This window comes from Balaenoptera acutorostrata, chromosome 10, assembly GCF_949987535.1.
Source record: "Balaenoptera acutorostrata chromosome 10, mBalAcu1.1, whole genome shotgun sequence".
Classification (NCBI taxonomy): domain Eukaryota; kingdom Metazoa; phylum Chordata; class Mammalia; order Artiodactyla; family Balaenopteridae; genus Balaenoptera; species Balaenoptera acutorostrata.
Window position 1 is genome coordinate 48,821,501 of NC_080073.1, and position 26,893 is coordinate 48,848,393.

At 45.8% G+C, this 26,893-nt stretch overlaps 1 protein-coding gene across 1 annotated transcript in view; it reads right to left on the reverse strand.

The window, feature by feature from the left end:
• CTDSPL (CTD small phosphatase like) overlaps positions 1–26,893 on the reverse strand; it is a 127,804-nt gene that overhangs the window by 8,074 nt on the left and 92,837 nt on the right. Inside the window, 4 exon segments of the mRNA XM_057555218.1 lie at positions 2,716–2,808; positions 6,195–6,251; positions 9,366–9,467; positions 25,893–26,047. Coding sequence (XP_057411201.1) covers positions 2,716–2,808; positions 6,195–6,251; positions 9,366–9,467; positions 25,893–26,047 — 407 coding nt within the window.

A 26,893-nucleotide genomic window follows, 5' to 3' on the forward strand; every position in this document is an offset into this window, starting at 1 on the left:
GGCAGCTGGGCCAGCCCAGCCCCCGACTGTCACTGGATGGTGCCCAGACAGCACTTCCATTTACTTGGAGCCCAGGAGTTTTAAGGGAGGGAGTTCGATCCCCGCTCACAGCTGGGGTTCATCCAGCTTGGCCCTATTCCATGGCCTGGGGGAATTTCCCCCAAAGCAGGCTGAACTGGATAAAGAAATAAAGGGGTTATCCCTGAGGGAAAATCTTCATCTAGACTGAGTGTCCTGGGCTGAAGGCAAAAGAGTGGCAGCTCCCAGCCCGATGTTAGGTCAGGCCTCACCACCAAGACCCAAGTGAGGGGCACAGCCAGTTTCCCTAGGGGCCCAGAGGCTCTGCCAGGGAGGTAGGAAGCACCCGAGGCTGGTGGTCTTGGGAAGGCCAGTGGCGGAACGCACAGCAGCCCAAGTGCAGAGCCAAGGCAGGCACGGCTGCAGGATGCAGGGCTACAAGCAGCATCCTGGTTCCATGGGCGAGCCCTCCTCTCTCCAGAGACATCCTGATGGAGCAGAGTCCAGGAGGAGGCTGGATTTCCTGCCAACCAAGTGGGGTGAGCTCAGGGCTCTGCAGTTTTCTGCTGGTGAGGGTAGCCAAGTGCCACGTGGGTTGTTTTTAAGGGGCTGACTCTAGCTAATTTCTTCATAATCATTAACGGTGGCGGTGGCATATATCTTTCAAGGGAATGTCTGAGTCTGGGGCTCCAGGCCTTGGAGATGAAGGTGGGGAATATAAGCTTCATGTGGGCAGGGACTGTCTCTTGTTCTCTGTGGTATGCCTAGTGCCTAGTACAGTGGCTGACACACAGTATATACTTGCTGGGTGAGTGAATGAAGGAAGGACACTAAGATGGGGAAGCAGACACGGAAGGGCTCTGACAGTCAGCAGAGGGTTGCTTAGGCCCCCGGGCGGCAGGCCAGGAGGTCCTCTGCACCAACAGTGCTGGCTGGGGCTGAGCCCAGAGCCAAGCACTGGGGAACGGCCACCTGTCAGCAGAGCTTGTGCACCAGGGAGGAGAGAAGCTGGACGGCTAGACTTGAGGGCTGATTCGGCAGAGCCAGCCTTGGGTAGCAGCAAGAGAAGGGCTGGAGAGACAGATGGAGGGGCAGGTGGGAGCCGTCCAGGAAGAGCGACTGAACAAGGATGTTTAAGCAAGTGCTGGGGATGATGCCAAGAAAGAGTGCTTTCAATTTCACCAAAGAAAAAACAGCTCTCAGTCCACCAGCATTGTGCGATCTTCCTGTCTGTTATTTCTTTGGTTATCACTTCAGGCTCCTTGGCAGCCCAGAGCACTGTCAGAAAAGCCATTGGCACCGCAGCACGATTAGCCTTGGTACCGTTGATCTGAAAGGGTACCCATCAGGGAAGATTACACTTTTCCTGAGGCCACGTTCTCTTTTCAGTATGCAGAAGTCAGCCCGGGGCTTTGGATTCCCTCGCTACCGGCCTGGTGATGAGCTTGGCAGAATGTGAGCAAGTGGGGGCTCTCTCTCACCTCGGCCATGACAGAGAGATGGCCCAAACCAGCAATGCCCAGCCTGGCAAAGCAGCATGTCTGGGAACTCGGGGTCAGAGTTCCCAACATGCAGAGAAGGGAGCCGCGCAGAGACAGAACATGGGGGAGGAAGCTGCCTGTGGGTCCTTGGAGCAGGTCTGCAGGCAGGCAGACAACTAACTTGGGCCCCAGAGAGCTCACCTTTGGGGCCATTCAGTGTCCCTGAGGTGCCCATGGAGACACCGGCAGTGCCATCAACAAATGGATAGCATTGGCCCCATCAGGGTCAGAGTTTGAGACACGGTCATGGCAAGGATCTCCTCCGAGGAGCAGGGCCTGCCCTGTCTGCCCTCCACACCACGCACGTGCCTCCGCTCACCTGTGAAGGGACAGACTAAACCACACTGGGGACCCTGTGAGCCTGCCAGTTCCCTCAAACAGTAGGAGAGGGCCAAGAAACCACTCTCCTTGGTCAGAGCCAGTGTAGATGCTGGGTCAGAGATTCACAGCAAACCACAGGACCAGAACATGTGTGAATTATTTTATCATCATGAATAATTATGATAATAAAGAATGAACACCAGGAGCAGTTACCATGTGACAGCGCCCAGCACAGCACATGGGACCCGGCAGGTGCTCCACGGACACCTGCTGCATAGGAGTGGGGCCCTGTGCTAAGCTCTTTATGGGCATGATCTCATTTGACCCACCCCATGAGGTAGATGGAATCATCCCCATCTTATAGAAGAAATGAGGCGAGAGAAGTGAAGCAACTGGCCTGAGGTCCCAGGGCTCATGAGGGCAGTCACAACTCTCATTCGGCCCCAGCAGGCGGATGAATCTTTGACCCTTATCTCTCCCTGAAACCCGTGTGAGCTCACCCAAGGGCAAAGAGGCCTGAGCCTGTAGCCAGTCAACAGATGAGATACATACGCCCTTTCTTGGTTACACTGGACACATGTGTGGTTTCCTGGTCTGTGGATGAGTAGCTTCAGCGGCCGCAGGGAGCAACTTCATGGAGCACTTGTTCCCAGTGCTGTCGCTATGGTAACCCAGAAGCCTCTCAGGCTGGTGCCAGTGCACATGGCCTGCATCCACCCCACCTGGGGTGGGAACCTGTCACCATGGAGACAGCTTCCCCCACCTTAACAAAGGGCTGCTTGACAGGGGGCAGGGGTGGAGGGGCTGGGCGCTCAGGGCTGGGGGCAGGACCCACCTTGGCCAAGCTGGCAGTAAAGAGCACACACTCAAACAGCTGCCCCATCCTCTGGAGGAACTCGTCCACGTGTGGCCGCTTCAGCACATACACCTGCAACGGCAGGGACAGCACGCCGGTCAGTCACAGCAGCCGCTGCGAAAGGCCTGGGGCCCGGACACCCTGCATAGGAAGAACTCCTAACCAGGTTCCTGCCTCCTGCCCCTTGGTTTAATGTGGTACGTACGAAGGGCTGTGCAGTCAGGTATGGTGCTTCAGGCCAGACACACCTCAGATTGGGCTCCAGGTCGGAGTTGGGAGCAGACGCCCCTCCCAAGGGGGAAAGGGAAGCTGACCATGGTATTGAAGGTCCTGGGGATTTTCAGAACCAATGAGTGGAAGGGTTGTGCCGCATTTGTGTGACACAATTCCTTCATTTCACGTGCGTTTCGCGGCACACGCTCTCAGTCAGGCCTTTGTGGACACAGGCTGTGGTCTGGGCTAGTCCTTTTGGGAGGTCAGGGCCTGGCCCCCTGCCCAGCAGGCCTGGGATTGCTCCAGCTGCTACCTACTCTGATTGGAACCCCTCCCTCGCTAAGACGGCCTGGGGTGGAGGGGCAGGCCCAGCAAAGCCGAAGGAAGGGCCTTCCTTGTCGGCTTGGGAAACCATCTACCTGACCCCACAAAGGTAACTCTGCTTGGGTCTGCTCCAGAAACAGATGCTTCAGGGGACTTGAAGCCCGCCTACCCCAGGCCCCGGAAGCCAGCCATCAGGAGGAGCCGCCAAGCAGAGGGGGGCAAAGAGCGGCCTCTCCTAGAGTGGCTGGGCTCTGCTCCTGACTGGGGAGCCTGAGCAAATGTGAGGAAACATGGGAGCGGGGAGAGAAGGCAGAGCTGGCGAGAGAAGACAGAGGAGGTGGGAGGAGGGAAGAACTAATTAAAACTTGAATAAATTCCATCTGAAATTAGCCATTTCCCTAAAATAATTCAAACTTGTTAAAATTCAATTCAATTCATATTCGCTCAGTCCCAGCTCTGGGCTCAGCCTGAAGCAGTTACAAAGGTGAGCGAAACACAGGCCTTGCCCTTGAAGAGCTCACAGTCTAGAGCAGACATACAGAAAAATATATCAAAATAAATGTGTAATGAAAGCTATAGTAGAGGGATAAATTAAGGATGATTAACTCCCCTCTCAAGGGGAGGGAATCACAAAAGGGAACATTTGGCCTGGACCTTGAAGGATGAATAGGAGTTCACCAGGCTGATAAGGATGAGAAGTGAGCTTCCAGACAGAGGAAACAGTATGAGCATGAGACCTGGCCTGAAAACGCTTGGGGTGTTAGAGAATGGCCAGAGCCCTGCATGACCAGCCCTTCAGAGGCAGCAATAAAATAGGGGGAAATGGGGGTAGAAAAGGCTGAAGATGAAATGTGAAAAGCAGTCCTGGGCGAGTATGCATGGGGCCATAAATGAAGCAGGCTGGATACCTGACAGGACGAGTAACACAGGGGAACGGGGCTCTGCCCCACACGGAGGATGTGCTGCTGGTAAAGGAGTTTACACAGAGCCAGGACTTGGTGGGAAACATGGCTGACTGAAAGGGTGTGTGGAGTGAGGGGCCAGAGGAGCAGGATGGCTCAGGGTGGGTGCCCACAGGGCTCTGAGGAGCAGGGTGGCCTGGGTGTGGGTTGAGGGCTGGACCTGTGGCTGTAGTAGCTCCAGGCCTGACTTTTGCCCACGAGGCTGCTTGGTGCCAGGAACGGATCCGGCCTGCAGTCCTCAGTCTCCCTGGGAATACTGCTTGGAAAGGAAGCTTTGCTACACGCGAAGGGCAGAAGACTGGTTTGGGAACTCTGGTGTTGGTGCCTCTGGCAGAGAGGAGGGTCCTGGGCCCGGAGGCCAGCGTCCAGGCCCGCGTCCGCGTGCAAGTAACCAAGAATAGGCCCCTTGGGACCTGCACAGCCTATCCTGGATTACTTGAACGAGGCCACGGCCTTCGCCAGGGCCTTGGTCCTCCTCTGGGCACCTGTGGCTTCATTCCCTCAGGAGAGAGAGTTTCTGACCCCAGCTCTGGGGTATCTACCACCAAGTGAATCATAGCACAGTCTGGAGGGCTGGGGCAGCTGGGCGGCTCCTTCGAGAATGGGCTGGCCATAGCAGGTCAGGTCCTGAGGGCCACGCTCACGGTCACGAGGAACGAAGGATTAATTTCTCTCCTAATTCCTGCCATGCCAGTGGGCAGCCTCTCCTTCGTCTCATTATCTTGTAACACGAGCCAAGATAATAAATGCAGAAGCCTTAACTGCTTCTCAGATGCTAAGTTAATTCTGTTGACGCTTCTGCAAATGTTAAATGCCCAAGTGCCTGCCACTTTGGCTCCCTGATGGCTTTTAAAAGTGTGAAGTGTGGAGACACCAGGGACAGAGCTGCCTTTCCCAGGGACTGGACGGGTTCCTGGCAGGACCTCTTGGCAGGGGAGGAGAGGGACTCGAGTATCACAAAAAGAGCTCTGGGTTAGGAACAGGAGACTGGAGCTCTCATTTTAATTCTTCCTATTGTATGACCTTGAACCAACCCTCTCCCTGGCTGAGCCTCAGTTTCCCCATGTGTGCTATGAGGTGGCTGGATCAGCCGATCCCCCAGGTCTGACACCCTGCACTCAAGGACCAAAGAGACTACCGACATCATTAAGGAAAGACATCCTGTTACGGCTCAAGCACCAAGGGAGAGTTTTCCTCCTGGGATATAAACACACCAGGCCAGAGACTCTCCCTTTAGATCTTGGGGTTGACAAGGAAGATGACTGGATCATCCCTGTGGAAAACCTACAACGTCTTCATACAATGTTTCCAATATTTCATAAATGAAACTATTTCCAGAGGAGCTTCATGAAGAAAAAAGGAAAATAAGGGGGAAAAAAATCAGAACAAAGATGTACGCCAACTGACTAGGGCATCTTTATTCAAAGCTGCCTGCTGATCCAAAAAACACACACCCTTGCTCCTTTCCTTTTTGGGTTGGATTTTGCTAAATATTCACTGGAGAACACGATGCAGGAGTGACAAGGTGAGTCTAGACTGGCTGGCCTTGGAAACGGACAACTTTTCCCGAGAATCTACCATAAGTGGGTGACTTGTGACATTCTCCTGTTGTCTGCTAGGAGAGTAGCTGAAGCAATTACACAGGGAAGTTAATTAGACCATCAAGCTAGGCCAGTGGGGGATATGGAAACTTCTAAAAGTCTGCATCAAATCAAAGAATTATTTGAACTTGCAACCACATCTAATATTTACAAACAGATTCTAGTTTCCCTTATAAACTAAGTATAAAATTCATCTGAGTGAAAAAAAAGCAGAACATCATTGCATTTTTAATAAAATCTACTTCCTTTTGATTTAGGAATAAAAGGATTAGAAATGGGAATTTAGAAATACAGTTCACAGGAAGCATAATTACTAAAAAATGCTAACTGAAACTCAGATTTAGCTTTGCTTTCTTACCTGATGTATAGTTCCATCGATTTCAACGGGAACAATAAAATCAGCATTACTAATAGGCTAGAGAAAAAAGAAACTATAATTAATATGTCTGAAAGAACAAAATAAAATTGGAAACTTTAGCACCAAAAAAGCTTGCCTGGACCAATGTTTTTATTGTTGGAAAAAACAATTCAGGAGGATGTTGAAGCATGCCATGGCTCCTCAAAATAAGCACAAGCAGAAAAGCACATTATTTTCTGTTCTGAATATTGCTACATTTTCAGCATCTTGGTCCAACTTTTTTATCACCTCCCTGGCCCCAACCACAAAGGGTGGTGCAGCTGGCTTGGGAACGGGGCTCCTCAAACTCCCCGCTCTTGCCTAGAGCCCTCCCAGCATGGCAGGAACCACTGCTGGCCACCAGGGGGAGGAGGTGAGAGCCTGACGATCCCCGAGGACAGGGCTACTCAGGGGAAAAGAATTTGTCTTGGACCCACAAGTGCAGGCTGCCCTGTGAGGGGCTGCTTGACAGATGTTCAACACATGGACCCCAAGTGGGGCCATCGGATATGGGGGGTGAAGTCAGAGGCCACAGCCATGACCTTGGGCAGGCTCCTTCCCCTCTGGACCTCGGATTCTCCTCTCTTCCTCAACTAGAGCAATGGATCTGATGAGTGCCCCTACCTCCATCCAGCATGCATCAGTGATTTCAGGCCTTGCCTGGCCCCATCTCCTGCTGTGGGAGGTGGGGAGAGCCAGCCCACCCCAGACTGTTCTGCTCTATGTAATACAACATGTAGCACACTCACAAACCTCTGCATATTTAAAGTAACTCTGACACTTAATGACACTTAAAATTCAAATAGGATGCTTCGGCAGTCACTATGTTCTCAATGATAGACTCACATACAGTTCTAAATGGAATTCCACAAATCAGGTAGAAATGAACAGGCCCAAGAGAAGCATGAGACCACAAACTCTCGGGACACGTAGGAGAGAAACAGAGGGAGGGAGAACACGTGTGTGGTGGCCACAGGGCAGGAGTGTGGGGTACGGGGTCTCTGGTCAGAATCTGAACTGGGGTCTCTGCCTTTAAGCCCATTACTGTACACACACATTGTTCTTTGATATGTAAACTGAAAAAAAGGTGGAAAATACTAGATCACAGAACCATTACTAAGCACTCAGCAGAGCACCTGAGGCTTAAGATTATAGTGTCTTCACTGCTTTGGTTGGAAGGCCAAGGATGAGTTCGGTATTTTATAATTTCACAACTAAAATAGAGAATCAGGCTAGAAAACAAAAGACTGAAGGAAGAAACTCTCACAAGGCATTAGATTGTGAAATCATATTCCACAGAATATAGAACAAGAGAAAACCATTGCCCAGCTCAGAGCAAGCACTGCCCTCCATCTTTTCTTGCGCAGGACCGGGCCAAAGTCAGGGCTGTAAACCTGGGTCCTGGCCCTGAGTGCTGTACAGATGTGCAGTTTCAAGGAGAGAGGTTCACAGCTTTCGGATTCTCAAATGGTTTTGAAATGCCCAGAACCTTAAAAACCATATGATAAAGAATATTCCGCGCGCAAATGTAGGCAAGCCAGGGAGGGAAGAAATGAAGAGATGCTGTTCACATCAGCCTGTCGCATCAACGCCCTCTGAGTAGGCCCTGGAGATACCAGGGGCTGCCAAGGCCTCGCCTTTGGAGGCAGGAACAACCCTCAGTAACCTCGGGCAGTCTGGCCAGCGATGCCCACACTCCCAGAGCCGCTTGGAATGAAGCTGTCTATGCTGTAATGGCAACTGACCCCTGTCCTAAAGGGCTTTCTTCCGCAGGGACTTGAAAAAGTCTTGAGCATCCTGCCCATGGGGGAGAAAAGGCTTCCAATGCCGTTCAGGGTTGAGTTGGGATATAAGGTCACTGCAGCCCTGGGACCAATCCTGGAAGGGCCCTTGTGGGGCTGGGGAATGAGTGGTACCTACGTGCCCCAGCTGCCAGCCGGGCCATTTCTCACTGCCAGGGGTAAGTGTGGCCCCGCCTCCACTCTCCAAAGGACTCTAGGACAACTGCCTGGCCTTGTCCTGTCAAGGAGGATTCTGTTTAGTGAGAAGCAGGCCCAAGGAGGGATGTTTCTGGCAGAAAGGTCTTCAGGAAAATTTGATGGCTCTCCCACTTCCCATAGAGCCATCAAGGAGAGACTGGCTGGTGTCAGACACCCACTCCATCTTAGGTGGTGCTTTCACGTCTCTCAGCAAAGTAAGCGGGGTCACGGGCTGGGGGTAAAAAGAAGAATGTGGTCTAACTGGCCAGCAACAGTAGAGCAGTTCCATCGCCAGAAACACCCAAGGAAAACAGGACAAGGACCCTACACACCTGCTTCTTCTCCCCGACACACCAGTCCCCTATTTCCAAACTTTTTTTTATCATTTTCTTCTTTTAAACAATTTCAAAAAATGGAAAAACGATTAGTTAACTCATTTCCCAAGAGTGTAGCCATAGCTGTTCCCGCATAGAGGCCCTCGGGTAATTTGTAATCTTGGCTGTTGTTCTGGCGGGGAGATGGAGATGGAGAGCGAGCTGAGCTCACTGCAGCCCCGCAGCCATCAGGAGGGAGGTCAGGCAGGTGGATACACATTAAGCCGTGAAGCTTAGGAAAAACTCCAGCAACCTCTTGTCATGAAAACGGTCAAGGTAAATGGCTGAATGTGTTCAGATGCCGTTAACTCTGGAAGTCTTCTTCAGAGTTGGGCATCTTCCAAAACTTGGTCTGGGAAAACTTCCAGGATAGTCGGTTGCTTGACGGTTTTCAACAGTGCCTCCCGTGCCCCTCCCAATACAACTTGCAGCACGTACAGCGTTCCGGTTACCTTGACAAACACATAGCAGTGGCCTGGGGCACTGATTGCCTTGTGCCACCTGAAAAGTATTTCTGCAGGGGGCAGAGTGTTGGAAAACTCAAATTGCATACATAAGAATGAAGTCTCAGGGATATTGGCAGCCCCAAACTAATCATGTTAATATTCAGCTACTTGAGTTAATGTTCACCTGAGTTAATAAGCAACTGTTATTGGGATTTCATGAACAGGGAGGTCATACGCCAACAACCACAAGCTTTCATCCTTTTAATTTTCCCTTTTCCAATACAACTGTGACCAAATCACAAAGATCACTGATTGTTTTTTATGTTGATTTACCTTAAATGAACTGTGCACCAATGTTTCATCTAAATCAATGACCACACATTTCTTTCCATAGTCAAGCACCGTCACCTCTGGAAGGAGATATTTAGCTGGTGGCTAAAGGGGGGAAAAAATCAATATTATTACTTTTATGTAAAAGACAAACCAAATCCCTTATTATTGTATTACACTATGTCAATGAGGTCAGAAATGAAACCAAACATTTAAATGCCTGGTCAAGCACATCATGGAATTTTATTAAAAACAATAGGAATAAGCAGTTTGCAATTGAAGTTTTACCAAGCAAATACTGTGCCACTGCCTGAACGGATATTATGAGGGCCTGGGCTTTGGAACCAGACAAACTTGGGTTTGAATATCAGTTCTGTCTGTTCTTTGGCTGTGAGTTGGGATAAAAATACCTACCATGAAAGGTTGTTATCAGCTATAATTGCAGTAAAACACCCAGCATTCTGCCTGGCACATATGTGGTGGCTATTGTTATTATTAAAATGGACAACATGAAAATGAATGTTAAATTATAATAGCTACTCTAACCATGCAGCCTATGTTCCGGGGTCATATTTCATCTGAAATTCACTGTGGTATATAAGCATATTATAGAGCTTTATTGGACCATAGTATTTTTTTTTTTAAGTGACTGAAGCTTTCAAAAAACTTTGAGAGAAACTATAGAACTACCAGTAAAAAGCAATCCAAAGTGACCTCCAGTAATAGGAAACAGAAATAAAACTGGTCCATGTACAGTGCCCTGCATTGTACGTGTCCCACTGTGGCGTAGTATCGAGCGAAGGTGGCACTTTTATCCCTTGGAGTCTCTGTCCCTGGAAGTTATACTTTAATCCACATACTGTGTGTTAACCAGAAAATCCATTTATATGTCTTTGTAGTAGCTGACTTTCATCTTATGATAAAAAAGTCATAAAGAGTTAATAAAATGCTAGATATCTTCAGCCAACCTTATTCTTTTTTTTTTTTTTTTTAAAGGGAACGCTATTTATTTATAGGCTGTGTTGGGTCTTCGTTTCTGTGCGAGGGCTTTCTCTAGTTGTGGCGAGCGGGGGCCGCTCTTCATCGCAGCGCGCAGGCCTCTCACTGTCGCGGCCTCTCGTTGCGGAGCACAAGCTCCAGACGCGCAGGCTCAGTAGTTGTGGCTCATGGGCCTAGTTGCTCCGCGGCATGTGGGATCTTCCCAGACCAGGGCTCGAACCCGTGTCCCCTGCATTGGCAGGCAGATTCTCAACCACTGCGCCACCAGGGAAGCCCGCCAACCTTATTCTTGATTTAGAGTATTTATTTCTTGGGCCTTGCCTCATTCTAGAAATGATTTGAAGTATTTCAGTTTACTTTGTGGCATATTCAGTATCCAATGTTAACTAGCTAATTTTCTGTCCTGGAGGAAGGTCAAGCTCTGCTCCATATTTAATGCAAAACAAAATACAAGAAAATATCTGTCCCTAACCACTGAAGAATGGACAATTTAGCTTATCAAGTAAAACAAGAAAAAAATGAAATCAAGAAGTAGTCCCTTTTAAATGGCTATTTCTTTCTCTCTCTCTTTTTTTTTTTTTTTTTGGTTTCAGTTGAACATTAGTCAGGGAATTCATGTTAATTTTGGACTTGAGCTGGTTCAATAGTGAATGTAAAGCAGGCGGTCAACAGGGTAGGTAAATTTGCAAGTGCTATGATCATCTTGGCTGGAGGGATTGTCGGGGCGGAGTAGGATGAAGCAATGTGTGGAGACATGAGCATTTCTAATTCCTGGGGGGCTCTCTCTAGTAAGCGTGGGTGTTTCATCCTCTCCAACATCATCCAGCAGAAAAAGCCCTTACAGCCTCCCAACTCCCTTGGCTCTAATGAATGTTCACCAAGCAGTATCCCTGAGAATGTGGCACTGGGAAAGACGTGCCTTAGACTTGGAGCGTGGGACCCAGTGTCCCGGAAAGGACTATGTCCTTCATTACAAATCAGCAAGCAGGCAGGTTTTATTAAAAAAATTAAAATAAACTTGCAAGAAGAAGTTCAAAAGAGGTTTAAAAAGGCAGGGTGTGATGAGCCCAATAAATGAACATAATAGAGAGGACTGGGGTTATTTCTGTTGTGTGAGCCATAGCAGAAAGCATGCTTGTGACTAGAATAAAATTTGTTTTAATTTTCTATTATACAATTATGTAATAAAACACATTCTCATTGTAAAGAATATAGACATATAAAACACAAGTATTCTCTCGTCCATGTTCACCCCCCCAATTCCTTTCCCCAGGTGCCCCCCCCTTTTTAGTTTGGTGTGTATCTGTCTAGCCCTTCTTCTATGCGTTTATAGACTAAAACAGCATTTTAACTTTAAGTAATTGCTAGCCTGGAAAATAAGGATCTAGAACTTCTATCCTTGGCATATCTGAAACATCAAAGCTCTGCCAGAAGTGGCTCAGTTATTTTCCAAACCAGGGAATGAAAATTACTTTCTTTGCAGGTTTAACCCACACTTTACAAGCATTCTCTGAGTTAACAGTAAGGAAAAAGCCTCCCCGCACTATTTTAAGAGAGAAAAGAGCGAGCGGGGTGACAGGCAAGCTATTGATTTAGCATTTCTGCTGCAGAGAACAAGGCCAGGCTGGGGCAACACGCTGCAGGGGGCGGTCCATTAACCCTTAGCCTGGTTCCTAAATGCACGCGGCTTCCCTGAGAGCTTGGCTTTAGATTAATGCAAATTCCTCAGACCAGTGGTAAGAATTCTTCTGGACAGCTGTGTCCTTGGAACATGCAAGGATACTAGATAATTGTGATAGTGTTTTGTGACTTCAATTGATCTGCTCAGGTGATGCTTGAATCATTAACTAAAAAATGTCCTGATGCAAATTTTCTCTCAGGTCATCATAAAGCTGAAGAACAGGAGAAACACCACTTATATCAAAAAGAGCCTTTTCTAAACACAACGACTTGCTCCCAAGCACAGGCGGGCACTGCCAGGGGGGTGGGGTGGGAGTAAGAAAGCATGGGGGGAGGGGGAGGTTTGAGAAGGGCATTCATGCCATTGCTCTTTCTGGGAGTGGATGTGAAAGTTCCTGTCCTTGGCTGTGAACGGGCGGCCAGGAATAGTTAATCTAAGGTATCCACCCCATAACACACCCTTGCAAATCTTACAGAAGCGGTGCCTCTTCTTGGTATGCTGGGTGGTTGTCTGTGCACTGGAGTTCTCAGGCTCCAAGTCTGCACACTGCCCACCCCCCCTCCCCTCGCGCCTCCTGAGCTCAGGGCAGAACTCTCAGGGCTGCTGCAGGAGGGGCAAAGGAGACTGGACACCAGCTCTAACTAGAGGAGTTGCTCTGCTTATATGATCTTCATAAGGTTTGGTGGAAAAAAGTATACTACTGTTTACTAAAAGGCTTAGGCCGACAGCATACAAACGTAACTGTTAGAAAACAAATTTCTCCTCTCCACTTTCAGCAATTTCATGGCTCAGCTGCACTGTCAACCCCGAGCTGGAAGCACCAGGGACGTAAGTGATTCCAGAGAGCGTGTGGGAACGGTAGGGGTCTGGTCCTCACTGGGGCCAAAGCATCTGAGTGTTCTCCTTCAGAGTCACCACCAAACTTCACGGTTTCCAAGCCTGTCCCTCTGCATTTTTCCTTACCCTTCAACACCTGACTTTTACTGGACAGAACATGAGGCTTCCAATAAGAGGTACAGAGGGCCCCAAACCCCAGCTCCCAGTTGGGAGACAAATGTTACTAAGTGAAACGTTTAAGATCAAGTCCAGATAAAGACGTCATTTCTAATAGGTGTACAAAAGATGGGTTACTCAATAAATGATGCTGAGACAACTGACTTGCCACCTGGAAAAGCAAATAAAGCTGGATTGAGACTTCACGCACTACACCAACATAATCCAGATGGATCAAAGATTTAAGTGTAATGATGAAACTGTTAAAATACTAGGAGACAAGTGGGTCATAGTCATAGAGTGGGGAGAGCTTTCTAAGCATGACATAAAGTTCAGGAGCCATAAAAGATAAGATGAACACATTTCCCTATATAAAATTACACTCCTGTGTGGCCAAATGATTATAAACAGGACAAAAAATATATCATAAATTTGGGGGAGAGTGCTAATTTCCTTGAAACTTAAAAAGATAATAGTATAAAATCTAGAAGAAATGAATAGGTAAGAAGAAATACATATGGACAATAAACTTGTGAAAAGATGTTCATACTCATTCATGAAGAAATGCAAATCAAAGCAATAAATCTTTACTTTCAGGTTAGCAGAGATCAAAGTATTTGCTAATTACCATTTTTGAAAAGGGAATGGGCTCTTGCTGGGAATGTAAATTAGGTTTTTGGAGGGTAATTTGCCTTTAATCTACCAGAAATATAAAGTATACCCTTTGACCTAGCATTTCCACAACTAGGAACTGATCACCCAGATACTATCACTCAGGTTGACAAACACACAAGCACAAGAATATTTGTAATAGCACAAAAGTGGACACAACGTAAATGCCATCAACTACATGTAAAACAATGAGGCAGCTCGCTATGTACTAATATCTGGAAAGATGTTCAAGGTACCCTGATAAAAGCAAAAAGCAATTCGCAACACTCTCATTTGTTTAAATATGCCTGTGTTGATTTAGAAAATTTCTGCAAGGATATACAACAAATGTGAGAAGCCTATTCTAGGGAGTGAGATCAAGTTGGGAGATTTTTTTTTTCTATTTTAATCTTGCAGTATTTTTTTAAACCATGAGTTTGAATAATGAAAAAATATGAATAATGAAAAGTGAATAATGAAAAAATGAGCTTAGTAAAAAAAGAAAAATCAAAAGATGGAAGCTGCACATATAAACAGCAGCATGAGAATAAAAAATGGGGGGCTCACGAGGTGAGCAGCAAGCGATGGGAACTCCAGCCGGATCTCCTCTGGGCACCCACAGGCTTAGGGGCACCTTTCGTCTTCTGGGCCTGGAAAAAGCTTTCAGCGGGTGTGCGGACTTGGTTTGGAGGCTCAGCACAAGCCTGGATTTCCGGTGCTGTGTGGTAGCCCTCCAAGCTCTCAGGGGCTCCTAGCACTAACCAGGTCCCCCGTGGTCCAGAAAAGGCAGGGTTACCGTTTATGTGAGCTGCAGTCTCGACAGGTAGGTGCAGATTTTGCAGGGGACCCCAAGGCTCGAATCCTGGGGCAGAGCTGGTCTCCAGATGGACTTGGGTTTAGTGCTGCATGCTAAGCAGGCAGTGGAGATCACACGGTACCCATTGGTGGAACTGCTTTTCTGGAATTGCTTATTCAAAGATGCAAGTTACTTTAGCTAGGCTTTGCTTTCTTGTAAGATATTTCAGATTCATAAGGCCTGACCCAGTGTCTCACATGTAGGAAGCAGTCTGTGGTTTACTGACTTAACACTGGGCTAAATTACACAAAGCATCTTTTTCCTCTTGGCTATTTTTTTTTTAAATTAATTAATTAATTTATCTTTGGCTGTGTTGGGTCTTCGTTTCGTGCGAGGGCTTTCTCTAGTTGCGGCAAGCGGGGGCCACTCTTCATCGCGGTGCGCGGGCCTTTCACTATCGCGGCCTCTCCTGTTGTGGGGCACAAGCTCCAGACGCGCAGGCTCAGTAGTTGTGGCTCACGGGCCTAGTTGCTCTGCGGCATGTGGGATCTTCCCAGACCAGGGCTCGAACCCGTGTCCCCTGCATTGGCAGGCAGATTCTCAACCACTGCGCCACCAGGGAAACCCCCTCTTGGCTATTTTATTCTGGGACTCTAGAAAGAGATTTGTTAAGAAAGGGTCATTGTTCTCTACTGTGGGTGCCCAGTAGAGCGTTTACTCTGACAAATGCTTTGATTCAGCACTTAACTTTATAGGTAGCTGTGAATTAACTTTGAGGAAAAAAAACAGTGCTATCGGCGTCTCCGAGGTAGGGGGAGAGATGCCACCTGTTGAATGTAGACACCTTTGCAGGAAAAATATACGAAACTACTTTGTATAAAGATTAAAAAGAGGCCTCTGGTATCAATCCCATTGGGTATCCTACTCAAACACTGGATAAGAAGTCGTGCTGATTGATCCATCTTTTTGATCAAAGTCAGTTCCCAACAAAGCCCAACCCCCAGGCACACTACCAAAGTCAGAATCACTCCACAAATCCTTGCAACTTGTTAATCAATGGAGAGTTAAAGTTGTGAAAATAAGTGAAATTAACAAAAATATTTTGGGCAATTTATAGGTGACATGCATTGCCAAATTTGAAGTCAAACTGTACTAATGAAATCCATCATTTCTTTCAATGTAAGATTGCTGTGTCTCTTGGATGTTCCCAGAAAATATGTGAAAAAGTCCAGGTAAAGATAGATGATTAGATTTGAATCAGACAATCTGAATCAGAGAATCTTTATGGATTAAAATATCAATTTCTGGGAATTCCCTGGTGGTCCAGTGGTCAGGATTCCGCTCTTTCACTATCGAGGGCCCGGGTTCAATCCCTGGTCAGGGAACTAAGATCCCACAAGCCACGTGCGGTGCGGCCAAAAAAAAAAAAAAAAAATCAATTTCTGGACAACTTTTAAAAACTTAAATCCTTCTCTAAGGACATAGGACTGTTTGAGAGATCCTGTTTGATACAGACATCTCAACTGCAAGTTTCTTTTGGGAGTCGGTCATTGGTCTGCTTCTTGCTTGCTGACTGGCCTCAGGCCACACGGCTCGGCTGGCAGAGAAGAAGGAAGAAAAGGAGAGGTGGGGAGAGCAGCTGTCTGAGGGGTGGCCGGTCCAGGCCTGTGCTGGGACAGACACTGGTGCAGCTAGTATCCCAAATTCCAGGACTGAAAACAGAAGTTGGTGGCCCAAGGGAGTGCTTGGCTGGGGCAGAATTGCAGTACAGCCAGCCTGTGGGACTCAGGGGGCAGAGGGCAGGGTGGTGGTGATGGTAGGGTGATTTTGCAAGTTCAGGGAATACGATTGAGGAGATTTTTCTGATCAGAGCCATGGCCAAGCTACCGACACTGCTGAACAGTCAGGGATGGTCTGCTCCCCTGGGATGGGGGTCTGGTGAACCTAGTCCCACTGGGACAGAACCTGTTGCAAAGAACCCTGTTGGGGCAAAAGTATGCTCTTGCAGTCTATGGAGTGGGGGAGTGCTGCCTTGGTTTACTAAGAGACGTGGAGGCCCTTTGCAGAGAGAAAGGTGAGAATTTGGTTAATAGATGTTGGTTGCCTTGCTGTCCCTAAGAAAGGAAACTTGTACAGAACTTCCTGCTCTCAGTTTAAAATGTAGCTTCACTTTTTTTTTTTTTTCCAACAGACCAGAGCTGTTAATACCACACGATAAAAATGCAATATAAGCAAGAATATTAAAAAATCTTTTATATTAGTAGGCCAAAAGCTACAAGATTCTATAACTGTTTAAGTAAAATTGGATAAATATACATACACTTGGTATGGGAATGATCTGCCTCTGGTCACCCTGAGGAGAAAGAAAAAAAAAAAAAAATCACTGTCAGGTTCAAAGAGAAGTAGATCATATTCTCAAAAGAAACTTCAAAGCACTCTTGAGTACAGTGGCCATATGACTGCCTGTTCTCTGTACCTTGGTGGGATTTGATGAACAGGAGGAACTCAAAGATATTCCACAGTTAGGGCACTGGGCTCCACTCTGCCTCCCAGACACCCTCTCCCCTGAGAAACGAGGCCAGGTTCCCGAAGCTCATAAATGATCTTGTTTATTTAAATAGTGCCTCCTTTACTCCCAGGAATTTAATCCTTAAATGAAAAGTAAAAATGAAAACCCCTATTTTACTTTGATCCATGAATCTCTCTAATAACTGGCTTGTTTCTTCATTTAAGTGAGTTTTCCCCCTAAAAGACTAAAGCTTTAAGTCAATACAATATACAGGGCAAGGAGGACAGTTTCAGCAGATTATGAGGAACCCACTTCCGGTCCTCTTCTAGGGGAGGACTGGGCAGAGGGGACAGGCAAGGTGTAAGGAGTTCCCTCCAAGGCCACAGGCATGGGACAGCTTTCCCGTTAAGGGGAACAGAACCTGTATTCATAGGGAGTGCTTAGAAAATTCAGGCCCCAAGGAAGGGCCTCAGCCATTCCTCAGCTGGAATGCCAGCCGTTCCAAACCTGGTTGATGGAAACACTTCATTTTAGCATCCTCAAGAAAAGCTAATACAAGAACAAGTTTATCTCCATTGAGAATTTCCAGTTTCTGTGTTTCTTCTTCTTTTTCAGCTGGTGGGATGGGAGGCAACGAATCGCAGCATCACGGTCCCTGACAAAGAGATGCACTGTTTCACGGTCGGTCTCCCACATCGAAGGATTTGTGAAAGTGTACCCACCTTTATTGAGGGGGTCACTGGTGCCAGGGGTCTCATAGGAAGGAGTCAGTCCTGATTGCTAACAGTGGCAGGTGGCTGGTACCTTTCTGAGCTCTGCTCTGCCTCTAAGAACCAATTCGCAACTACTTGATTATCTCTAGCCCCTAGTCATCACCTCTGCAGTGTGGCAGCAACTGGTGTTTCATCCTGAGATACTCTTGATGGCTCTTTCCTTCCTCAGGACACTTGGGGCTTGTCTTAAGGATTCTAAACTGCCTTCTGCCATCATTCAAGGCAGAGCCGTGCTGTTCTCCAACACAACGGCGCAATCAAATCAAATCTCGGTTTTCAAGAGCTTATGCGGAGACGTTCATTTCAGAAGCGCTTAAATAATACTGTTCCCAACATCTGGAGCTTGGTGGGGGAGATTTTAACCAGAAGCTCACAAGCCCACTGGGTCCCTGTGGAGCAGGGCTCTCGACCCCGCACTACTGATGCTCGGAGTCTGATGACTCTTTGCTGTGGGTCTCGTGCCCTGCAGTGTCCTCAGCAGCAACCCTGGCCTCCACCCACCAGATGCCAGTAGAAACCCCAGTAGCATCAATAAAATGGCTAGAACTACCATACGACCCAGCAGTCCCACTACTGGGCATATACCCTGAGGAAACCATAATTCAAAAAGAGTCATGTACCACAATGCTCATTGCAGCTCTATTTACAATAGCCAGGACATGGAAACAACCTAAGTGTCCATCGACAGATGAATGGATAAAGAAGATGTGGCACATGTATACAATGGAATTATTACTCAGCCATAAAAAGAAACGAAATTGAATTATTTGTAGTGAGGTGGATGGACCTAGAGACTGTCATACAGAGTGAAGTAAGTCAGAAAGAGAAAAACAAATACCGTATGCTAACACATATACATGGAATCTAAAAAAAAAAAAAAGGTCATGAAGAACCTAGGGGGCAAGACGGGAATAAAGACGCAGACCTACTAGAGAATGGACTTGAGGACACGGGGATAAGGAAGGGTAAGCTGGGATGAAGTGAGAGAGTGGCATGGACATATATACACTACCAAATGTAAAATAGATAGCTAGTGGGAAGCAGTCGCATAGCACAGGGAGATCAGCTCGGTGCTTTGTGACCAGCTAGGAGGGTGGGAGGGAGGGAGACGCAAGAGGGAAGAGATATGGGGATATATGTATATGTATAACTGATTCACTTTGTTATAAAGCAGAAACTAACACACCATTGTAAAGCAATTATACTCCAATAAAAATGTTAAATAACCAAAAGGCTCCAGACACAGCCAAATGTTCGCTAGGGGGCAAAGTCATCTCCATTTGAGAACCAATGCGCTAGTGGGAGGTGGCAAACAGCCCTAACACACAGGTGTACCTTCAGACCAGGTGAGCACATCAGTGAGGTGAGAGATAATACCACCAAACGGTTATTTGGGAAGGGCTTGACAAAACAGAGACCACAACCAAAGGTGCCACCCTAGACAAGTATGTGGGCTTGAAAATTACCCTAGAGGTTTACGTGTGTGTACATGGGATACGCATGTATGAGTGAGCCTCCAGCAATGGCTTTCACTCTGTCCTTGCACTTAGAAGTCCTCCATGGCCTCTGCCATTGGGGCCTTCTGAGTGCTGACTCCTCCTAGCCTCCAGCCAGGGGCTGCAGACACTTTTATTTTGGGCAGCTTGTCTCCAGTCCAGGCTGTAACTGTGACGGTCACAGTGGTAGCCACCCCAGGCCACTGCTCTGAAGCTTTTCTCCAGGACAGTGACTATGCAGGGTGGATGGAACCATCTGTTGCATTCTGTCCACAGCCTTCCCTCCTCCTCTGGCAGGCTGAGCTCCAAGAGGTTGGGAGAGCCCTGGAGGCAGCAGTAGAGACATGCCTGGAATCGGCTTCCACATCTACTGAGCCTGGGCTTTACGTTCCAGGTGTCCTGACCAGGTGAGTGCAAAGGGCAGAGTCGCCCCACTTTGACACAGGCTCTTTCTACAAGGTCTGGTCTCACATACTGAAGGGTCACGGATTATGCAAACGATGCACTACTCAGAGTTAACTTAATTCTTTAAAAAGCCACTCTGACAAGTGTTAACCAAAGGACGTTTCCATGAGTGAACACTAGGTCCAGGTAAGCCCAGCTCTGCCAGAGGAGCTCCCTTTAAAGGACTTTATTCTCTGGTAGATATGGCTAAGGGCTCCAGGAAACCTTCCAGGGCTGCACCATCATCTTCTCAAGTCATTCATCTAGGCAGGTACTAGATAAAAATAACTTTTACTATGACAGCAGTGATTCTTCACTTTTTTAATCCTTTACAGGCCTAGGGTACAAACTATGTTCCCTTCACTAATGGGGACTCTCCTTAGCAATGATTTTCAAATTGGGGAAATTGAGAGTTTGAGGGGAGATATCAGAATTCGGGCTGTGATAGGGTTTACAGTGAAATCTCATCATACAAATTCCACTTATGTTTTTCTACACCAATGTACAGTACGGCTTAATATCTCTTAAGTCTAGGTATCTTTCATTATATTAATATTTTTCCAAAAATTTCTCAGCTGTTCTTTTTTTTTTAATTTATTTATTTTATTTATTTATTTTTGGATGCCTTGGGTCTTCGTGGCTGGGCATGGGCTTTCTCTAGTTGCGGCGAGTAGGCGTTACTCTTCATTGCGGTACGCGGGCTTCTCATTGCGGTGACTCCTCTTGTTGCAGAGCACTGGCTCTAGGTGCGCGGGCTCAGTAGCTGTGGCACACGGGCTCAGTTGTTCTGAGGCATGTGGGATCTTCCTGGACCAGGGCTCGAACCCGTGTCCCCTGCATTGGCAGGTGGATTCTTAACCACTGCGCCACCAGGGAAGCCCTCTCAGCTGTTCTTAGACATTTTTTTTCCTCTGTATAAATTTTAAGTCTTCCTATTCAGAAACACAACACACTTCTCAGGAAATAAGAGCCACCACATCAAAACCTTTTAGTGATTCTCATGTTTTGGTAGTATTTTGGGATTTCACTGTAAATAATCATGCCATCTGCAAATAAAACTGGTTTTCTATCTTTTCCATATTTATATCAATTGTTTCATTTTCTTATCTTATTACATTAGCCAGAATTTCCAATGATTTTCCTATGTTGTTTGCTGTTTTAGAAGACAGCTTTATATCATGTTTAAATGATATCCTTCTATGTATTTGGCTGTACTGTTGATTGGTAGGTAAAGGTTTATGGCTACTGTACACTGCATGTATTAGTTCTTTTATCATAAAATGTCTCTCTTTCTCTTGTTTAATGTTTTTGGCCTTGAATTCTGTTTTGTCTGATACTAATACCGCCCCTTTTGCTTTCTATTTATTTGATCTGCTTTGTACATTTTGCCCATCTCTTTATTTTCTACCTTTTTTTGGTATCACTGTATGTTAGATGCTGGGTCAAAAGCTATTAGCTGCATACTGTAACAGTCATTAGCACTGTTTACCAAATAATTCCAGTTTTCTTTCTGGGCACATGGTAGGATTACACTTCCACACTCCTTGAAGTTAGGTGTAATCATGTGAATTGCTTTGGCCAATAAAATGTAGGTTGAAATAAGTCTTGTTACCTCTGAGTGAAAATTTTAAGAGCCAGTGTGATTTACCACATTCCCCTTCTGCGGACCTGACAATCATGGAAGCAAAGAGATGGGCCCTCCTTAGTCTGGTCCATGAATGAGGATAAGATAAGAGTTATCTAATAGAATAACAGTAGCTATTAGTCACATGTAGCTGTTGAGCACATGAAATGTGGCTAGTCCAAATTTAAGATGTCCTGTAAGTATAAAATATGCATCAGATTTTGAAGAATTAGTAAGATAAAAGAATGTAAATTTTATCTCACTGATAATTTTTTCTATTGATTACATGTTGAAATAACATTTTGGACATATTGGGTTAAATAAAAATCTATTATTAAAATCAATTTCGGGAATTCCCTGGCAGTCCAGTGGTTAGGACTCTGTGCTTTCACTGCCGAGGGCCTGGGTTTGATCCCTGGTTGGGGAACTGCGATCTCACAAGCCGTATGGTATGGCCAAAAAGATAAAAAATAAAAATAAAATTTAAAAAATCAATCTCAAGTTTTAAAAAATATTTTAAAAAATGAGGCTGCTAGAAAAAGTTAAACTACACGTGGCTAACACTATATTTCTATTGGACATTGCCACAGAACAGATGGCCCAGCCAACCCATGATAAACATGTAGCATGAATGAAAAATTAACTTTCATTATGTTAAGCCTCTGAGGATTTGGAGTTGTTACTGCAGCATAACTGAACTCACACTGACCCTAAATCTACTCAGTAGTGATTCCTCTTTTCTCCTCTGTGAAAAGAGGTCTGATTTTGTTGAGAGCAGGAATCTGCAGGTATATATCCTTCCCCTTTCAGGCCTCTCTTGTTGCTGGAGGGCAGCCAGGTGACAAAGTTCTGGCCAATAAGACATAAGCAGAAGTCTCCTGGGACTTTCTGTGAAAGCATTTCCATAAAACGGACAGACATGGCTAGTGCTACTCCTCCCTCTTGTATTCTCTTAAATGTGGATATGATATCCGAAGCCTGTGACTTTGAGATGATAGTAAACAAAAAGCATGAGGATGAAGGCAAACACTCCAAGAACAGTGGAGCAGAAAGATCAAAAGATAGAAGAACAGAAAGAGTTTGGGACACTGATGGTATCACCATGCATCTAAACTATATCCAGCAACTGCCAGCATCAGGCTTTATATGTGAGAAAAATAATCTCCTATTTGGCTAAGTTATTATTTGTCAGTTTTCTTTTACTTGCTGCCAAAATCATTCCTATCTGATACAGGTGTATTCTTGGAGACAGCATCCTGCTGAATTTGTCATGCCAATCTGATAGAGTCTTGGCCTTTTGTTAGGAGAATTTGGTTCATTAAACTTGGTTTTATGCCTACTCTTTATGTTAGGTTCCTATTTATTGTTACTTATTTTCCCCTTTCCTTAATTTTTTTTTCTTTTTGGCTGCACCACACGGCATGCAGGATCCTAGTTCCCTGACCAGGGATCGAACCTGTGCCCCCTGCATTGGAAGTGAGGAGTCTTAACCATTGGACCGCCAGGGAAGTTCCCCCTTTCCTTAATTTGGATGGCTTGTTCACAATTCTGTTTATTTCCCCTTTCACTCTCTGTGAATTCTGAGGATCTATTTTCTAATTGTGCTACTCGTCACAGTTCTGTTCCTAATAATTGTATTTATTCCTATATTTTCTACAATTATATCATAACTGAATATCAATCTCACCCAGATTGTCTTTTTGTCCCCTTTCTGAATCATTCCATGTCTGAAAATGTACTTCTTTTGCCTTAGTAGATAAATGATATCTTGGTTACATGTAGAATTTTTGGTTTGTAACTCTTCTCTCAGTAGCAAACATTTTTTCATAGTCTTCTGGCTTGCAGTGTTGCTGATGAGAAGTCTGGTGGTAGTATAATTCTCTTTTCTTTGAAAATACCTTGTTCCTGTAGCTTGTAAGATTTTCTTTATACTTAAATTTCAGAATTTCAATGGCATATATCTAGGCATACATGTGCTCCTTTTCTTGCCGCCACTAATCCTGCTGCAGATTTGGTAAATCCTCTCAAACTGCAAATTCAAGGGTTTTTTTCAGCTCAAGAAAATTTTCTTCTATTACTTTTTCTCTTTCTGGAATTCCTATTATTTGCATGTTAGGTCTCCTAGATGTTTCTTCCCACCTCTCACAATTACTGACTCTGTGCTTCTGGTCTGAATTGTAAGATATTTTTTCCACTTGCTCCTCCAGAACATTAATGCAGTTCTCAGCAGTGATCATTCCCACTCTTTTTCTCAGTTCATTTACTGAATTTTTGTATTTAGAAATCAAGGTGGTTTTTTTTAAGTTCTAAAAGTTATTTGTATACTCAAAATTCATTTCAGGACTTCCCTGGTGGTCCAGTGGTTAAGACTCCTTGCTTCCAATGCAGGGGCACGGGTTCGATCTCTGGTCGGGAAACTAAGATCCCAAATGCCGTGAGGCAGGGTCAAAAAAAAAAAATTCATTTCTTGAACTATCATTTTCTTCTACCTTTTCCATTAGTTTTACCTCAGTGGGAGTCTCACATTCTAGATTTTCAACGTGTAATCTTCTCGGCAGTGGTAAATGAGGGAACACTGCAAGGCCCAGCACTGCGAGGCAGAGCTGTTTTCATGGTCCAGCAGAGCCCAAGTTGACAAAGCACAAAGAGGTGAAGAAAGTCCCTGTACTACTGGGCTCCTCCAGGGCACTAGACCGAAAGCAATTCAGCTCATCAGTGCAGCCCCTCCAGGGGCCACACACATTAAGTGGGCAATGCAGGCCCTTTCCAAGGGGATCCACAGGCTACCGCTGGCTTGTTGACCTCACAGGACTTCACATTTCAAGTCTTCATCCTAGGACTGCAAGAGAGGCAAACATTTTCCTCTGATGTGGTCCCCTGCTTCTCACTGAGTAGCAGAGAGAATGAATTCTGTGCCCTCTCCTTCCCCTGGAGATGTCAGGAAAAGTGGAGGCCTTGCTGTACTTCCCAGACTCCACCAACAGGCTCACCTGGGTTTATCCAGAGAGGGAATTTAAATGGTCAGAGCCACATGCTCAAGCTGTAGTCTTCCCAGAATCCTCTTCCTTACGTTCGTATGCACTTTTAAAATAATCTATTTTCTAAGCTAATCTATTTTCTAATTAAGCTTTTCTGTGAAAATTGGGAAAAGCAAAAAGAAAAAGAAATAAGGCACAGAGGAGAAGAGAAAATCTTACACAGATTCCACCAGTCTGAAATAATCTCTTCATATTTTGGCATACGTCATTCTGGTCTTATAAATGCCTGTGTGTGTGTGTGTGTATGTGTGCTTATGACCATAGACCTACTTATAAATATACTTGCCTACTATATTTTAACCTTTTTTCCCCTAAGTGATATATTGTGAACATTTTCCTATATCAGTAATATTTATGAGACATCATTTTTAATACCTGCATACTATTTGATTGTATGGTTACTGTATAGGTCTTTTATTGTTTATTGTTGATGATCAGCTTGCTTATAATTCTGCAATATTATAATCTATGCTGGATAGTATCTTATGGTTAAATCTTTGCACATCCATACTCATGTCAATAAGGAGGAACTGCTTGGGTGGACAGATAGGTGTATTTTTAAGGTTTTGAGATCACACTGCCAAATTTCTCTCCGGAAAGGTGTAACCAATTCACACTCCTACCAATATCCAATTTACATCCTCTACTCTCTCTCTCACTACCCCCATGCCAAACCCAAAAATTACTTTTAAAAATATCTTTTGATAATTTGATAGACGGAAAAGGATATCTCATTGTTTTAGTTTGCACTTCTTTGATTACTAACAATATTGAACATTTTTTTCATGTTAACTGACCAATTGTGTTTCTTATTTTATGAAACGTCAGTTCATGTCTTCTGCTCACGTTATTTGGGATATAAAGTTTTATGACTCTTGTGTCTTTCATAATGAATAATCTCCTTTGTCTCTTTCAGTGATTTTTTACCTGAAATTCTCTTCCGACTGAGATTACTATTATAATCCCTGCTTTCTTCTTGTTTACACTTGTGTGATGTCTTTTTGCTCATTCTCCTACTTTTAACTGTTCTGAGTCATTTTGTTTTGAATATGAGGTCTGTTAGACAGCATGTGGGTGGAATTTGTTCTTTTTTAACCTATTGTGATGATCTGACTTAAAATTTTTTATTTGACACATATGAAAGAATATATAACAAATACGTTTATTATTAAACAAGGTAGTTAAATTCACTTATATTTATTATTGGCTTTTTCCCAAGTCTCTGTTCTCCTCTGGTCTTTCCATTTCTTTGTCTGCTCCTGGTTCTTTAACTCTCTCTTTCATACAAACTTCCCACGACAGAATGTTACAAAAATGTGAAGTGACTCTTATAACTTGCATCAAATATGTTCTTCAGTTGCTAAATGGGAATGACTGACATATCCTGTAACCAAAAAGATGACTTTTTTGGTAATTTCAAATCTTTAAGTAAATGGCTGCGCACATACTGTCACGGATTCTGACTAAGGATGCTCGTCAAGGACGGGACAGACGCGCGGCGGCGGAAGTTCCGCGTCGGCACTGACCTTCTGAAGCCCGCCGTTCTCCTCCACCAGCGGCGGAAGAACGCCGGGGCTGCTGCCCGGCGGAGCCTCCACATTGTAATCACGGAAGCAGCAGAAGAAGGAGCTGAGGATGCTGCGGCTTCTCTGCTTCTTCAGGCTGACGTTGCACTGGGATGCTGGAAAGAGAAACAGAGCACAGCGTGGCCAACTGTAACACCACGGGAAAACTCGAACGTGCAGCCGCCCCAGAGCCCTGACACGTGGAGACCAACTCAGGACCAGAAGACGAGGGGAGCCAGGAAGTTCCCCTAAAAGACTGTGACGTGACTCCTAGAGGGCCAGACAGTCGATGGGAGTCCAGTCCTGCTGGCTGGACAGAATTCCCCTGATCTCGGCCCAGTGGGGGCTGCTTGCTCATTAGCTGACCCATCCCCGGGGCCATCTGCCTTCCTGAGACCAGCAGATAAAGTCTTTCAACCCTGCACGAGTGCTACTTCAAAACATAGATCCTTGCAGGCACAAATCAGACTTGTCCCTCGCTGAGAAGCATTTCTCTGTGAAGGGCACCAAGGAAGAGTCACATTGAAACTGGGTTCTTGGACACTCCCTGCTCACCATGGAAACAACTAACTTCATGGGTTAAGAAATAAGATGTGTGAAGGCACAAAGCAGGCCTCTTCTTAAACTCTGCCATTTGTCAAGAAGTTGATGGGAGCCTGGACCCACAGAGCTCAGGGGGTGGAGGCTTCCATCACACTTAAAACAGAAACAGCAGGAGAGGTGGGACAGAACATCGGGGCTGGCCAGGGCAAAGCCTATCTTCACGAGACCCAGGGCAATACTGTGCCACCGACTCATTCCCTGGCCTGTCCTGGATTGAGGCTCCGGAGGGAGGGATGGATCCTTTCTGTTATCCAGGGCTCAAGACAAGTCGCCACAAGTCAGAAATAAAAGACGAAAGTTAGTACCGATGAGAAACACACCTCAGGGGAGGAGGTTGACAACTTGGAGGTGCAGGAGCA